This window comes from Aquarana catesbeiana, linkage group LG05 (assembly GCF_042186555.1).
Source record: "Aquarana catesbeiana isolate 2022-GZ linkage group LG05, ASM4218655v1, whole genome shotgun sequence".
Taxonomy (NCBI): domain Eukaryota; kingdom Metazoa; phylum Chordata; class Amphibia; order Anura; family Ranidae; genus Aquarana; species Aquarana catesbeiana.
Genome location: NC_133328.1, coordinates 398,732,669 through 398,750,653, shown reverse-complemented (window position 1 = coordinate 398,750,653; position 17,985 = coordinate 398,732,669). Strand labels below are relative to the sequence as shown.

The 17,985-nt window shown below is 42.2% G+C and overlaps 1 protein-coding gene across 2 annotated transcripts in view; it reads right to left on the bottom strand.

Annotated features, from left to right (window-relative positions):
* Positions 1–17,985, bottom strand: part of CAP2 (cyclase associated actin cytoskeleton regulatory protein 2) — a 212,310-nt gene that overhangs the window by 13,160 nt on the left and 181,165 nt on the right. For both annotated transcript variants that reach the window (XM_073631112.1, XM_073631111.1), the window contains 5 exons: positions 12,462–12,651; positions 8,283–8,449; positions 6,424–6,547; positions 5,968–6,050; positions 3,912–4,052 (listed from right to left, as the gene is read on the bottom strand). In XM_073631112.1, coding sequence (XP_073487213.1) covers positions 3,912–4,052; positions 5,968–6,050; positions 6,424–6,547; positions 8,283–8,449; positions 12,462–12,651 — 705 coding nt within the window. The remainder of the gene's footprint in view (positions 1–3,911; positions 4,053–5,967; positions 6,051–6,423; positions 6,548–8,282; positions 8,450–12,461; positions 12,652–17,985) is intronic.

Below are 17,985 nucleotides of genomic sequence, written 5' to 3'. Positions count from 1 at the left end.
TTTGGATTATAAGATCTTATGAGCAGAGCCATTTTAATCAAAGTGTGCTAGCCTACACTTTCTTGGAAAAGACACTGAGTTAGCCACCAACATCACTGTACTTCCTTTCAGAGATTAGAGGATCTAAGGCATGTTCATCGTCAGAGGGGTTCTGCCACCATCATAGGCGTAGGAATCTTATGCTGCATCTCCTGAAAGTGCCACATTTTTTACCTCCCTCTTGGATAGTGGCAGTAGACTGGCCATTTTACTCTTCTATCATGAATCTAGTAGAGTGGTCATCCAATAGTGTTCCCCTCTTTGATGACTGACGTCTTTGCACAGGCATCTGAGCAAAAAGACCCCTGCAAAAAAGACTGCTTGCAGTAGAGGTCCCGAGTCCTTGAGGTCACTGAGGACAACACTGTCCTAAACAATCTCAACCAACCCACGTACAACTCCATGGGTTTGGAAAAGGTGAAACTTCTCTCTTTAATTGTGCCCTGTTGCCTCCTCTTCACTGCCAGTAACCTAACCTTACTCCTTGTAGTCTTCCTCCTGTTGCCTTTGCCTCACAGGGATGAAGGCAAAGGATCTCCTACTCCTGCTGTTGTGCCTCCAGTTTCCATTCTGTTAGGCCAAAGAATGTGTGCTCCAGGAAGAACATGAGAGGGAATGAATCACTAATCTTTGCCTTGTTATGGCTCACCATTTTGGTCGCCTCTTCAAAAGATGCCAAAACGCTGCATGTGTCCTGAATGATGAGCCTGTCCTCCTACCATAATCACACAGGTACTCATTGCCTCTGCATAATGGGCAATGTTGAGCTCCAGTGTGTGGGTGAGTCACAGATGAAGCCATTGGCAGGCAGCTTATGTTAGCATTACATTTTTCCAGGTGCGGCATGGCCACTAATAACTGCCTACAAGAAGCCACAAACTCTTCTGTTCTAATGAAGGACTTCTTGGTAGCCTAGGTATTTCATGATAAATTATCTCCCTACTAGGTTTAAGACATGTGCCAGGCAAGGTACATGTGTGATTTTTCCCAAGCAAATGGCTGCCTGACTAAAAATGGCCTGGAGTCAGCTACCTCTCAGCCTGGACTGTTTTAGTGTCTAATAGGACTTGTTTTTCTTCATCAACCAATGTCTTATGAATCTTTTAGCACAGTGGCAATTAGACTAGTAAAAGAAAAACCAGCACAGGGAATAGACTCCTTAATGTGCTGCTGTTCTTTCATTGTCCAATCAGAGGGCTGAGGGTAGTGGGTCCAAGCTGTATTGCTTAACTGCAGCAAAAGCAATATAAGGTCACAGACCTGGCTGCCAGGTCACAATACTAGATGAACAGAACTACAAATCCTTTGGTAATTAACCAATTGAAGACCAAGCTTTTTCTGGCACTTTTTGTTTACAAGTTTAAATCAGTATTTTTTGCTACAATATATATATATTTTAGCAGAGACCCTAGGGAATAAAAAGGTGATTGTTGCAATTTTTTATGTCACGCGGTATTTGTGCAGTGTTTTTTCAACACAATTTTTTAATGAATTACAAAAAAAAAAAAATAAAAACACAATATATACCCCATTTTTTGGTAAAATATGAGGACTATGTTATGCCGAGCAAACAAATACCTAACATGCTTTAAAATTGTGCACACTCGTGGAATGGTGACAAACTATGGTACTCAAAAATCTCCATAGGCGACGTTTTCAATTTTTTTACAGGTTACCTGTTTAGAGTTACAGAGGAGGCTAGCACTAGAATTATTGCTCTTGCTCACCTCAGTGATACCTCACTGTTTAATAAAAGACCATACAGATCAGTTCTTGCTGGAAAAAAATATTTTAAGCAACAGACAGCTTGGGTTCACAAAAGACAGAAGTTGTCAAACAAATCAGATTTTTTTTATGAAGAGGTAAGTAAAACCTTGGACAGAGGGGTGGCTGTGGACATGGTATACTTGGATTTTGCAAAAGCGTTTGACACAGTTCCCCACACACAGCTCATGTGTAAGGTAAAGTCTACAGGCTTGGAAATATCAGTTTGTAAATGGATAGAAAACTGGCTAAAAGACCAAATTCAGAGAGTAGTGGTTACTGATTCTTACTCTGAATGGTCTATGGTTATCAGTGGTGTACCCCAAGGTTCAGTGTTGGGACCCTTACTTTTTAATATCTTTATAAATGATATAGGGTCTGGGATTAAAAGTGCTATTTCAGTCTTTGCAGATAACACTAAGCTATGCAGTGGAATAATGTCCTTACAGGATGTCTCCAATTTAAAAGCCAACCTCAATGCACTGTCTAATTGGGCAACTAAGTGGCAGATGAGGTTTAATGTTGATAAATGTAAAGTTATGCACTTGGGGGCTAAGAATATGCATGCATCATACATATTAGGGGGAGTACAACTGGGGGGATCCATCGTGGAGAAGGATCTGGGAGTTTTGGAAGATCATAAGCTCAATAATAACATGCAATGCCAAGCTGCGGTTTCCAAAGTGAGCAAAGTCCTTTCTTGCATTAAGAGAGGTATGGAATCGAGAGAGATATCATTTTGCCCCTATACAAATCATTAGTAAGACCTCATCTGGAATATGCAGTTTAGTTTTGGGCACCAGTTCTCACAAAGGATATCAGGGAACTGGAGAAAGTGCATGTGCCAATATATAACGGGTCCATATAGTGAACTTGGTGTTGAGTTATTCACTTTACAGTCAACACAGAGGACAAGGGGGCACTCTTTACGCCTAGAGGAAAAGAGATTTCATCTCCAAATACGGAAAGTTTTCTTCACAGTAAGAGCTGTGAAAATGTGGAATAGACTCCCTCCAGAGGTGGTTCTGACCAGCTCACTAGATTGCTTTAAGAAAGGCCTGGATTCTTTCCTAAATGCACACAATATAACTGGGTACTAACATTTATAGGTAAAGTTGATCCAGGGAAAATCCGATTGCCTCTTGGGGGTCAGGAAGGAATTTTTTCCCCTGTTGTAACAAATTGGATCATACTTTGCTGGGGTCTTTCACCTTCCTCTGGATCAACTGTGGGTATAGGATTGGGTATATGGGACTGTTTGATATTATTTTTTATTTCTTTATTTTTATGGTTGAACTAGATGGACTTTTTCAACCTGACTATGTAACTATGTGTGGTACGAACACCGTTTACATATGCGTTCACGACTTATGTATGCATTCACTTCTGCACGCAAGCATGGAGGGAGGAGGATGCTTTAAAAAAAAATCTTATTTATTTTTTATTTTTACACTGTCCCTTTATTTTTTTAAATCACTTTTACTCCTATTATAAGGAATGCAAACATCCATTGTAATAGAAAAAAAGTATGACAGGTCCTCTTTATGGAGAGATCTGGGGTCAAAAAGACCCCAAATTCTTCTTTACCTTTAAAAACAAAAGATCTTTTGTTTAAAAAAAAAAAAAGTGACGTCATGACTACGCTCCGGTCCTCCAAGGCCATAGAGCCAATTTAGAGGCAATCTTGTCTCTCAATACCTCTGTGACCTGCTGGCCACACCTTTGGATCATTTCTTAGGCGTGCCGGTGAAAACGGTAAACCAGAGAAACACAGGCAAGTGACAGAACGGGGGCTGTCCCCTCACACCGCTTCAGAAAGGGATCCAGCGGCTAATGAGCCACTCGGATCACTTTCATGAGAAAGCCAGTTGCAAAAAAAGATACCTGGGTTATGGCTGATGTACACAACATGTACATAGCACATCAGCATTCCTCTTTGCTGTATAGAGGAATCTGTAAATACATAGCTCTGGTATCAAATTAAAGACTATCCAACAATATTTCATTTCTGATGGGATATTGATAGTGATACAACACAGACACAAATAAGTGAGATTCATTTTTTTTATATAGTTATTTTAGTAAAAATAGACAGAGTTTTCTCTTACATAATCTCCATGATCCGGGACAAGAATGTTCATTTCCGATGATTTGGCACTTACAATCTCACAGTTTATTGAACTTTCACTCAGGTAAACATGGCAGCCATCTGTCTTGTTAATTGAAATTGTTGGCACTTTCCCTATGACCTGTACAAAAGAGAAAGGTGAGCAATATATACTATGATTTGCCTGGAAAGAGCCACCAAAGCACATTCCATTTTAGAAAATGTAGCTATATATTAAAAACAGAGCTATCTGTGGTGACGAGCCCTGTCCTCCACAGATTTTATTACACCATGGTAGCCTTATGTAGCCTTGATAAATTCAAAATAGATTATGAACTGTGTACATACAGTTAGGTTGCAGGAAAGAAATTCCCTCAATTACCCCATCAACATAGATAGTGTTGATGTGGGAATCCCTCCTGCCGGGCTAGTGTCCTCTCACGGAGGTGGGGCGGGGGAAGAGAAGACAGTGATTATCGCTAGCGGCTAGCGATAATTGCAAGAGAGTCCACCAGGCTGGTTGTACACAAGTTGATCAATCATTCAACTTAGTATATTCAGCCTGCCCATTAACGGTTCATATCTCAGCCAGTTCCTGCTGAACCTACCGAGATTCGAACCATGTATGGCCGGCCTAAGTGTGAGGTTCAGTATAGTTACAATGCAGAATTCAGACATACTGTATACTTGTACCCTGTCTCATTTGATTTAGTATACAATATACAACACAGGCATCCCTGCACCCAAGTGTTCCCCTCAATATAAAAGTCATTATACAATTATAGTACAGGCTTTTTCATGTATCCTGTCTCCCATGCTGGCAGACAATTAAAGGCATCCTCTGTATTGCCCTGCCTTGTAGGAATACAGAAGAGAAGCTAAATAATTACTTTTGGTCTGTTTGCACTTGTGTGGCAGTTTCTGTTCTTTATTTTATTGTAAACTTGATTTAAAGTTGAAAGTTAGCAAATAGAACTCAACTTTAGAAAAGGTTTATTATATTCCTTGGAAAACAATATTTTCAATTATGCAATATTCTAACTGAATAGCATCTGCAAAACCCAGAATGCAATCATAGTGTAAACTAAGAAAGCCCTGTAATTAGTATATAATTCCACTATACAGCCTTATTTAAAAAAAAAAAATAGCAAACTGTGTAAGATATAGTGGTTGCATTAGTTTTCTTTTTTCACACTTTTATTTTTACAATGCAATGATAGGAATAACGTACTCTCTGTACTTTTTGTTTACATTCACTTCTCTACTGTATCTATGTCCGAATCTGTTTTTGTTCAGCAGGGGATCCGTCCGCTGATCCCCTGCTGAGCTGACTGGAGTGGGCAGATCACAGGTCTTTGCCCACTCCCCTTATGCAGAGCGGACACGGACACAGCCCGCTCTGCTCTATGGGCATCTGGATGTAAAAGGACCAGCTGTCCGTTTAAACCTGGCTGCCCTCCATACCGGCTAGCTGGAGGGGAACAGATCCCCTTTTGTTTTTTGTTTTTGCTGGATCGAATCGGACCTGGAGGTAGCTGGGTGTAAATGGACACAAGTCTGTTTACATCCAACACTCCATAGAGGAGAATAGAGGGTCCAATCAGGTCCAGCTGAAAAATGGACAGGCAGACCCGATCGGTCTTACGTGTGAAAGGGGCCTATGTATCTATGGAAGGAATCATGGCTGCCACACAGACTGAACAAGCATGTCTGCCTTTATTCATTTCCATTATAAAGTGGACTGATTGAATACATAGTTTTCAAAAGAGAGATACCATTGTTTAAATAGTATTTCATATTTTTAGCTCTCTGGAAGTGACAAAGGACATAGCATTTTTGGAAAGATCACCAGATAATTTCTGTACTTACTAAAAATGTCCTTTGCCTGAAAATAGGAAATTAATGCAACCACATTTTTGTTTTTAGTTTTAGATATGCTTTAAAATGACATGACAAACAATGCATTTTTGTACTTTGCTGTATTTTTTTTTTTCTTAAATTTGATTCTGCGCCACTTGCCTACAGCTACATCTAATTTGGCCACTAAAATTCCTTACCTGTATCTGCACATCTTTAGAGTTAATGACTTCTACAATGCCGACAACATCATCAAACACTAGGCCAAGTTTTGTGCAATTATCTGTAAATAGTACAGAAAGTAGAACTAAAATGTTCACTTGACACTAAACAGGAAATCATTGTATTTAAAATATATTTATAAACAATGAAACAAAAGTGTAAAAAACATCATTAAAGCAGGATTAATTCCACGGATTTAATTGTTTAATAACTAAAAATGGAAAGGTTCAATAAAAGTTATTATTATTATTTACTTTTTGAAAACTTTAACGTTTACCCTAGTGAGTATATAAAAAAGAAGGAGATATGAACATCTGGAGTAGTATGTTTATAACTGGTCAATTGTAAATTTCAGATAAGTAGAACTAATATGAAGTATCAAAGTAACCGATTGACAAACGTAACTAATTTTCACTATGATTGAGTTCTCTTACCTATTATTATGGAATTGATTTTTCCTTTTATTTGTAATGTTGCTTTCTTGCACTTGTAAATGTAAACCACTTGTTTCAACTCTGTGTCAGAAATCACTAAGTTGTTCACTCCTTCTTGGTACTCCTAAAATTAGAATGAAATCATGGATGAGATCACAGCTAAACAGAAATGGTTGTAAGTAGTCTCTAATCTAAGAAAAAAAAAGAAAAAAACTTTACCAAATAAGGACTTGCATCATCTGCACCTGTAGCACTTAACGCTAAGAGATTAGGGTCATTACCTAAACCCCATACTGCATCACACACTAAGCAATCAGACACATGCTTGACTTGTCTCAGAAACAATATGATAGCACTAATGCTTACTCTAATGCAGGCTTTCAGTGAGTTATCTTTTCCCTTAGCCAGTTAACTCCAACATGTCATTAATTTCTTGGGAGAATGCTTTGTTTAAAATTATTACTTTTAAAACTTTCCAATTTTAGTTGTAAATTTCTAATAGGCGCTGGTTATTATTTTATGCTGAATTGTAACAAAGTTACTAAAAAGAAAAAAAATCCTTTACTGTCTACCACACACCAAATACCAAACACCCAGAGATGCCTCATGGATTAATAGGTCTAAGGACTCCTTCACACTGGTGGCAATACTTATCGCCTTTTGAGAAGCAATCCATGGTGGATTGCATTTCAGAGGGCAGTATAGCATCAGCTGGCAGGAGTTCAGAAGGCACGGCAAGGCTGCCCCGCATTGCAAGCCAAGCATTTGGCTCGTGATTGCAGAGCTGTCCCATTTATCTCAATGGGCAAGTCTGAAAGGCAGTGCCATCTGTCAAACTCTTTAGCCTAAGTTAAAATAACCAAATTGCCATGGTCACGGAATGTGTACAGCCCTGTCATGCTGTAAGGTTAGCATTCTGGTGGGTTGCTAGGGGGAGTTAAAACCTCAGTTCAGCCACCTTTTTTTAACACCCCCTGGCCACCAGTGTCAAAGTGCCCTCTATGAGCATGTCTGACATGTGTTTAGGGATCCTGTAAACTTCCCATTCATGGGGGTTGATTTACTGAAGGCATATAGACTGTTCACTTTGCAATGCAAGTTGCATTTTGCAAGGAAATTGGTCCCAGAGCTTAGTGAAAGTTTGCAATAAATACCCAATCATGTACAAAGAAAATAACAACGCAGCACTTTTGCTTAAACATGATTGGATGCAGGAAGTCAGCAGAGCTTCACCTCATTCACTAAACTCTGGGGCAAATTCTCTTACAAAGTGTAACTTTCCTTCCAAAGTGAACGTCCTATTTGCATTTAGTAAATCAACTCCATAGTGTTTTGCAGTGTAGGTCCAACCTGGGATGTAACTTTTCCCTAAGTACAATCTATTTGCATTGGTCTTACACACCTCATACTGCATCAGAGACCCCAATCTGTGAAAAACATGAGCTTTGCTGACTGCAGAGCTATAGGTCTAACTCAGTAGGGGGCTTCTCAGAACTCTACAATGAAATCCAACAGAGAACAAGGGTTACACTCTGCAGGTGCTTGCAGGGGACAGGTTTTTCAACTCTGTGGTTGCTTTAGAAAAAAATTGAACCACAACACATTGAACACCTTTTGTTTTGATGAACCTGGAATGTATTTCACTGATTTAATTTAAGAGTTCAGGTGCCTATTCTAATAATAATAATGCTAATAGAACTAAATATGCTAGGTCACTAAATTTGCTTTCCATCTTCTTCTGTTTACTTTCTGTCCTATTCTTGGTATTGCATATCACCCCTTATTTCTAAATGTTAAATAAATGCTTACATCTAGATGAACTAGTATTCAGGTTTCTGGAACCAGAAATAGTGACTTACCACTCTCCATTTCTTTCCCTCCAGCTCTAGCAAAGGAGGATAAGACTGGGGTGGTGCCTTCGGAGAGCCAGAGCTGGAACGATTTGTGGGGGATAGGGCTGGTACCCCTTGCCCACGTAGTTTAGGGTTCTTGTGGGTCTTCTTGTCGTCAGAAACATGTTTAAGCCCTGAAAAATGTTACCACATATACAGAGTGCATAACTGATATGTACTGCATATGCTTTTACATGCATGTTTTGTGTTAGGTTACATAGATAAAAATTAATCTAGCACAGTGACTGGACCTGTAACCCCTAGAGCAGGCATGTCCAAAGTCTGGCCCGCGTACCGGCTTAGTACAGCCCACAGGCCACAAAAGATATATACCGTATTTATTGGCACTGCTTCGGAGGGGACAGGGAGGGGGCGGGATGAGCGCCATCAGATTACATACAGGAGAATCTCCTGTTTACTCAGCGGCCTCTGTAATAGGAAGTCCCGTCTATTGGGCTGGCATTGGAGGACCGTTCTGTCTATCATAGGAGGCAGGACTTTCTATTAAAGAGGCTGCTGAGTAAACAGGAGATTCTCCTGTGTGTAATCTGTGAGTGCTCGTCTCACCCCCCTCCCTATCCCCTTCGAGGCTGCAGATGGGCATTGATCAGGCTGCATTCATGGCAATGGTAAGGCTGCATTCATAGCAATGGTAAGGCTGCATTCATGGCAATGGTGAGGCTGCATTCATGGCAATGGTAAGGCTGCATTCATGGCAATGGTGAGGTTGCATTCATGGCAATGGTGAGGATGCATTCATGGCACTTGTAAAGCTGCATTCATGGCACTTGTGAGGCTGCATTCATGGCACTTGTGAGGCTGCATTCACGGCACTTGTGAGGGTGCATTGATTGCAATGGTAAGGCTGCATATATGGCAATGGTGAGGCTGCATGCATGGCAATGGTAAGGCTGCATTCATGGCAATGGTAAGGCTGCATTCATGGCAATGGTAAGGCTGAATTGGTTGCAATGGTAAGGCTGCATGCATGGCAATGGTGAGGCTTCATTCATGGCAATGGTGAGGCTGCATTCATGGCAATGGTGAGGCTGCAGATGGGCACTGATTGGGCTGCATTGATGGGCACTGACCCTTATTTTGATACACAGTTCCTTATTTAAAATTAAATTTTTTTCCTGAAACTTCCCTCTTAAAGTGAAGATTCGTGTTATATGCCAATAAATATGGTATATCCAAATAACACACCCAAGCTCATCCTTAGTCCTGAGCGGCGCTCAGGGATTCGTTGGGGGCCACAAACAAAAGATATATATTTATCCAAATAACACGCCCCGAGCTCAGCTTTTTACCACACACAGCCACAAAGGCAAGAGAATTCTTGTTGGGCAGTGTATTAGTGCTTGGGCGAACACACTTGGACCGAATTTTAATGGTTCAAAGAATGTCAGGCAAAATGGTCGACGCTCACGCATGTTCACTTGATTAAATCCGGGCCTCTTGAAAAAAGTTTGGACACCCTTGCCCTGCCCTACTTGTATGTTGTCCCATAATATCACAATCAAATTTACATGTAGAGACAACGACACTATGCAAATAGTGTTTTCTTGTATGGGGGACAGGGGGAGGCGAGGCGTAGAACCCCAGCCTCTGAGCAGCTCTTATTTTATGTGTCATACTTCTTGGTCTAAGATCAAATGTAGTATCTGTTCTTATCAGTTCTTATTAGTGTCCAGTAGGCATGCTATGCCGTCATTCTGGCTTGACAGGAAGCTGGAGTGTCTAGTTATGTAGTAGTAGTCCCTGCTGAAGTGATGGGGGCTCTGAAGCCTAGTACCGGCTGGAAAAGAAACCGGGGCACCCACAGGCTGTTGGGGCATGGGAGTAGATCCCCCAGGAAAACTGGATGGGCCTCCTGATTTGAATGGTTCTACCTTGTCTGGCCATGGGCTGGGAAGGCAGAGAGTCTGCGGTGTCTGTGCCCCCTGATAGGGGTGCTTTTAGTAACACGTGGGCGTGAGACCTCACAGTGTAAAAAGGCACATGGTCAAGGTCACCAAAACTTTTTCTGCACTGCGTCTTTTAGGGCTAGGCCTTTTGGCTGACGTCCAGGGCAATTTTTGTTAACAGGCCTCAGGACCTAGCCAGTGCACTATTGCATGGCCACCTATTTATTTTTCCCCACTGTTTGTCACTCTTTCACTTTTCTGTGTGTTTTTTTTCTCACTAAAATGGAGGGTGTGAGTCCGCGGGCTTGCCCTGACTTCTAGGGGAGGATGTGTGGCTCTCAGGTTTAGTGCTTAGTCTACCCTTTTTAGTGTGTGTTTCATATGCACGTTTATTTTTTTCACTTTTCTGTTTTCGTTTTTCACCACCACCGCGGATTAAAAAAAAAAAATGTGTACAATAATTTTTTGCCTGTTTTTTTTATTGATTTTAGTTGTGAATTTTATAGGACCTACTTTCTTTTTATGTGTTTATATGTTTGTTCTGGTCTTGTTTTAGAAGAGTAGTGCCAATCTATTTTTTGTAGTGTCAGAACTACCCCCACAAAGCAAGGTGTGAAGCACCGTGATCAGGCACACAAAATCTACCATATATACTCGAGTATAAGTCGACTCGAATATAAGCCGAGGCACCTAATTTTACCACAAAAAAACAGGAAAACTTATTGACTCGAGTATAAGCCTAGGGTGAGAATGCAGCAGCTACTGTAAGTGGAAAAGAGGGTCAGCAATGCCCATCTGCAGCCTCACTGTGTCCATTTGCCTCCTCACTGTGCCCATTTTCAGTCTCACTGTGCCCATTTTCAGCCTCAGTATGCCCATTGTAAGCCTCACTGTGTCCATTTTCAGTCTCACTGTGCCCATTTTCAGCCTCACTATGCCCATTGTAAGCCTTAGTGTGCCCATTGCAAGTCTCACTGTGCCCATTGCAAGCCTCACTGTGCCCATTGCATGCCTCACTGTGCCCATTGCATGCCTCACTATGCCCATTGCAGGCCTCACTGTGCCCATTGCAAGCCTCACTGTGCCCATTGCATGCCTCACTATGCCCATTGCAAGCCTCACTGTGCCCATTGCAAGCCTCACTGTGCCCATTGCATGCCTCTCTATGCCCATTGCAAGCTACACTGTGCCCATTGCAAGCCTCACTATGCCCATTGCAAGCCTCACTATGCCCATTGCAAGCCTCACTGTGCCCATGTACCTTATCCGCCGTGTCAGTATTGATGCGGAGGGAAGGAAAGGGCTGTGTGTATAGGAAGTCTGCGCCATCCACTCCGTCCCGCCTCCTCCTCGTCCGTCCATGATGAGGAGGAGGAGGCGGAGCTTTGTTACAGTGGCTGTGTGTACAGGAAGTCTGTGCCGTCCGCGCCGTCCCGCCTCCTCCTCTTCCGTCCATGACGAGGAGGAGGCAGAGCTTTGTTACAGTGGAAGGCGTGGACTTCCTATACACACAGCCACTGTAACAAAGCTCCACCTCCTCCTCATCACGGACGGAGGAGGCGGGACGGCGTGGACGGCGCAAACTTCCTATACACACAGCCCTGCTGTGAATCGGAGGGGACAATGTACGGCGTAATATGGCTTTCCTTCCCCCCACATCAATACTGACACGGCGGCAGATAACCTGACTCGAGTATAAGCCGAGGGGGCATTTTCAGCACAAAAAAAGTGCTAAAAAACTCGCCTTATACTCGAGAATATATAAAAAAATATTTCCGCTGCAGGTTTTGGAACAGTTAGCATGTTTTAATTAAAAGCCTTACCTTAAATTCTGTGGACTGTTTTTTGGAGACCCAGAAAGTTGTCTGCCCAGGGGTCAGTGCTGACTCTCAGTGCCCCTATTCATAATACGTTGTAGGATACTTCAAGCAAGAAAACACAAAACTTCTAAAGGACTTGATACAGTCTTTAGAAATTTAGGAAGTTTGCTTAAAAATCAACCTAGAGTTGTGATTCAGCAACATAAATAACGACTTCTCTTTGTTGCCTACATAATAGAGGTCTTCCAGTCGGCATATTTAAATTTAGTCTCAGGTAGACTGTATCCTAAAAATTGATATTCCTATGTACTTCTCATTTTCCTGCTTAGTTTATTTAGCACAAAACAGCATGTTATTTATGTCTTAACAAGCCATTATTTGCCTGCCACCTACACACATGTTCTTGTCTCTTTGTTTACCTTTTGTAATGGCTTCTCCTTGGTTGAGTTGGTCAAAGAGTGCAGATCGATCCTGGGACATGTCATCTTTGGGTTTATTAAAAATATCTATACTCGGAGGAGGCCCTGGAGGTGGTGGTGGAGGTGGTGGTGGAGGGTGACTTGATCCTGATGTTGCATTATTGTTCTGAGGTTCTCCTTTTAAGGATAGCTGTAAAAAAATTATGTTACTAAAAATATGTTAAAAAATGATGCCTTATTGTACATTATATATAACATTTTGCAGCCAGTCATGTGGTGTTCTCATTAGAATAAAGGCACAGGAATCAGCATGATAAAAAAATAGTATAGGTTTGCTTGAGGGTAGGGAATAGACAAGGAACAGCAAAGAAGGTACAGAGAAGAACTGAGATATAGCACAGTGTATAATATACAGTGCATACAGGAGGGTAGAGAATATGATGACACAGTCTAAAGCAGTGGTAGTAAATGTAGAGGGCCGCAGATTGGCTATATGACAGGGCGGGGTTTTAATTTAGGAGAGCTTTTTTTTCCTTATGCAGTGTTACATTGCAATGCACCCAGGATAGATTATCAAAGCGGAGCTCCACCCAAAAGGGGAAGTTCCGCTTGTTTGTTCCCCCCCTCCGCTGACACATTTGGCACCTTTTCGGGGTAGGGGGTAGCAGGTACCTGTTTTTGACAAGTACCTGTCCCCACTTACGGGAAACCTCGCCGCGGTGAAGTCTCCCGGAAGTTCGGGCCCCCTCCTCCTTCCTCCACCGCCGGGCCATTCACAAAGCACAGCGCATTTCGCGCATGTGCAGTAGGCATCACTGCTGGTTTCCCTTACAAGGAGTGGTGGCAGCAGCACCCAAGAGCAAATAGAAAAATCGGCTGGGGTGCCGAAATCGCAGGATCACTGGACAGGTAAGTGTCCTAATATCAAAAGTCAGCAGCTACAGTATTTGTAGCTGCTAACTTTTAATTTTTTGGTTGGGGGGGCTGGACCTCCTCTTTAGGCTCAACTCACAGGAAGCGACAAGGACAACAAGTATTTTCTGTTCTTGCTGAAAAATGTATTTCCCTTGAAAAGAAATCTAATGCAGCCACCACATCTACAGACTGGCAAACTGCAATATACTGTATTGCATTTTAACTCTTTGATTTAGATATGCCTTTATTGGGGTTTGCACACTAACACAATAAACACAAATGACAAGCAGAGCATTTGACTTATAATTTGGGGCCTGGGGATTAAAGTGGACCTGAATTTAAAAAATATAAAATGGCCATGTTATAGGGAACAGCTAAAAAAAAAAAAAAAAGTTATATTAAAAAAACTATTTTTTTTCTGGAGCCCCTCCTAAAAAATAGCAACGCACTTCCTGGTATGTGTATGTGCCTAGACACCCGTAGCCAGTATCCTCATAGCTATATATCTGCTGTGTGAGGTCATATGCCCCGTACACACGATCGGACATTGATCGGACATTCCGACAACAAAATCCATGGATTTTTTCCGACGGATGTTGGCTCAAAGTTGTTTTGCGTACACACGGTCGCACAAAGTTGTCGGAATTTCCGATTGCCAAGAACGCGGTGATGTATACCACGTACCACGAGACTAGAAAAGGCCATTTCAGAACCAAGCGTGGCACCTTTTGGGCTCCTTTTGCTAATCTCGTGTTAGTAAAAGTTTGGTGAGAGACGATTCGCGCTTTTTCAGACTCGTGGTCTTCAGATCGTTTTCTGCTGTTCAGTTTGTGCTTGTGGGTTTGTATCTGATCTTCAGTGCGTGCAGCAAGTGACGCGTGACTCTTGTCATTCTGTTCTTGTTCGTTCGTTACTGTTTTTCAGGTCGCTCTTCACAGGCCTTGCTGTTCTTCAATGCGTTCTGTTACTTCGTTCTGAGCAGCCGACCGTTTTCTAGCCATGTTGCGTATACGTACTCCTCGTAGAGTTCGTGCTGTGCGGAGGCTTGGTGTTGGGGTCCTGACCTTGACACAAGTCCAGTCCATGAACAGGGTGGGGAGGAGTTCATGGACCAAGAATTGGTTGCTTCAGTGTGACCAGTTCTGTCACATGCCTTTGCTCAGTGAGATCCGTGAGAATAATCCTGATGATTTCAGGAACTTTCTCAGGATGACGGACCCTGTATTTCACCGTTTGTTGGCTTTGCTGACCCCTTATATCAGCAGGCAGGATACCTGCATGAGGCAAGCCATCACTCCGGAGCAGAGGCTAGTCGCCACCCTGTGGTACTTGGCAACGGGGAGAAGCCTGCAGGACTTGAAGTTCTCGACAGGCATCTCCCCCCAGGCTCTGGGGATCATTATCCCAGAGACCTGTTCTGCCATCATTCAGGTCCTGCAGAAGGAGTATATGGAGGTAAGATTTTTATCCTTTAATATCACATTTTATTGTATTTAATGTTTGCTAATGTATTGTATTTATTTCCTCATTCCCTAATTACCATGATTGTAATATGCTGTGAATGTCCCCTTTGTCCTCATGTATGCTGGCTTTTTAGGTAATTATTTTTTTTCTCCTTCATACATATTTGCCTTCACTTACCTCCTCAGCATGGTCTCCTGGCCCTATATTCACCTCATGTAGTCACTTAACAATGTATTTTATCAGCTCCATAGTAGTGCTTTACCCCAAACACCCCCTAAAATGTTTTAAAATGTGATTTGTGCTTTAAATTCAGGCAGAGTGCCAGAGGCTTTTTTGGGGGGTCCCCAAATCATTTTTATCCCTCCCTCCCCCCAACTGCTAAGTCAGCTGATACCAATTCTCTATCTATCCTCAATCATCTATCTGCTGACTTTGCCAAACCCATACACACTATAGCCATCTCTTTTGTGGTCAGATTTATGGATGAATTCCCCAAAGCATGTAGTGCAAGGGCCTGCCTGTATACTTTCAAATGGTACTGTTTGAAGTTTCTGTATACTATTATTATCTTGATAGGTAATAGCAGAATGTCCAAATGTGCTCAAATGTGTACAATGTGTATTTATATCTTTGTATTATGACACTTCTTACCTGTCCAGTGGGCTGCCAATAGTGTAACTAAGGAGGGGCTGTTCAAAGTAATACCCATTATTTAGGCATTCATCTCTCAATGAAGTGGAGAGGGTTACCTGTCCAAGAGTCCCCCCCCCCTATAATCTTAAAAATGGCCCATGAGGGGGGGAGGGAGAATCTGATAGGTGTACCTTATCCTTTGGCCTTTAAAAACTCCCTCAAATAAATGTTATCTTGATGTTGGCCAAGAATGTCTGTGTCTAATCTGCTTTCCCTGTTTATGAGCAAAATGACTAAATTTTTTTTTTTGTTTGACTCCACATTTTCTTTCCACGCCACAGGAATGGCAGACTGTGGCCTCCCACTTTGCCCAGCGGTGGGACTTTTCTAACTGCGGAGGGGCAATTGATGGGAAACACATCCACATCATCCCACCACCCAACTCGGGGTCGTACTATTATAATTGTAAGGGGTTCAATAGTATTGTGATGTTGGCGGTGGTGTCGGCTACTTATGAGTTCCTGTATGTGGACGTGGGGAAGAATGGCCGGATGTCCGATGGTGGAGTCATCACCCAGACAGAGTTCTACAGGCATCTCCAGAATGGCAGCTTGGACTTGCCACCTCCAGAAGACAATGTGGAAGGACTCCCATTCGTCTTTGTTGCGGATGAAGCATTTGCGCTGGGGGACCATCTTATGCAGCCATTCCCAATGAGGACCCTCACCCCGGACCAGAGGGTTTTTAATTACCGGCTGGCCAGAGCCAGTAGAGTGGTGGAGAACACGTTTGGAACCATGGCCAGCCGGTTCCGCATATTTCTTACACCCATACATATGGCGGAGTATAAACTGAATCATATAATCCTGGCGTGCTGTGCTCAACTTTTTACGGCAATATTCTGCCAACTATGCTGGCTCAGTTGGGCCTGAGGCTGGACTTCAAAATGAAACAACCCTGACGGCGCTTGAAAGTGGCTGTCCTGGCTTGCCCCCCCTGAGTGCCCGTGATGTCCGGCTAAGATACCTTGAATACTTTGCGGGTAGGGGGGCTATCAATATGCCAGACAATGTCTGAAACCTTTTTCAAATAAAAAAAAACAAATAACTACTCAAATCTTTGGTCACATTAACTGCTTGTGTTTGTTTTAGCTGACCCTGACAGAAATGTGATGAGTCCTGAAAATGGCGTGATTGTGTAACCTTACAAAGCACTGGTGGGTGTTATTTACTAAAGGCAAAGACACTTTGCACTACAAGTGCACTTGAAACTGCACTGAAACTGCACTGTAGTGCAAGTGGATTTGCCCTTAGGAAATAACACTGTCACAGAAAACACCAATTAGAGCACCACAAAAGTGTTGTAGCGTTGAGACAATAATCCACACATTCTTGATTAACAATCTTTTTAATACCAGCACAATCACATGTGCATTTAGAAAAGGTTTTTTAAAACAAACCAACATGTTTGTTGTATAACAATTTTTGAGGTCACATTAGAAAAAGTAGAAATGTCTATTTAAGATAAAACAGGCATATTTAAAACCAACAAGAAAGACACAAATCTTGAACTTACAAAGTTCACTTTTGGTAGAACTTGAAGGCAATATCAGACATGAGTATTTACAAACTGTGTTTGATATTGCATTCAGATGGGGTGAAGTCACCCCAGGAAAAGCCAAATTTTGAAGATGCACGAATGTCAACATGTGCTACCTGCCATCACGGGGGATCAAGGGACGTGTTTTGGGGGTGCAACCCCTTCCTCACAGCTACTTTATTATTGAGGAAGGGGTTGCACCCCCAAAACGCGTCCATTGATCTCCCGTGATGGCAGACAGCACATGTTGACACACTGTGTGCCTCTTCAAAATTTGGCTTTTCTCAAATTTGTCACAAAATTTCTAAAATTTGTAGCACACAAAAAAACAAAGGGATTTGGAGGGGTTTTAAACTCTCCCTAAAACATCAATGATGTTTTTCATTTTTTGAATAACATCATTGATGTTTTTCTTGATGTTTTCCAAGTCCCTATTACACCCCATGATCTCCCCGATCAGAATCTGTGCACTTTCCGAGGTGAAAGGATCTGGATCCACAACATCACGATCACCTAAAAAGATAGAAACCAAAAAACACCATGTATTATAAATATGCCGGCATCCATCTCTTACCTGAGCCTGTGGTCGCAGACACTCACCTGTTGTGGTGCCAATTTCCACCACATCTTCCTCCTCCTGCTCTGCTTGTCTTGGGTGGATTTCCCCTTCTTGCAGAGGTGGGGGGTCTCTGGTCTCCTTGGATGAGGGGAAAAAATAGGTCTACTTAGCACACAGATATTTGATAGCAGAACTATAAATATGAAACATTGCTTGGAAGTGGGGTACAATTGTCTGTTTTGGCAGAGTTCCAAGATGTTGCATTTTTCTTGTCCTTTGTGAAGCTTCAATACTTACCTGTTTTGTACAAGCTTCACAGATGGAGTCACCCCTATAGTATACACTGGAGCACCT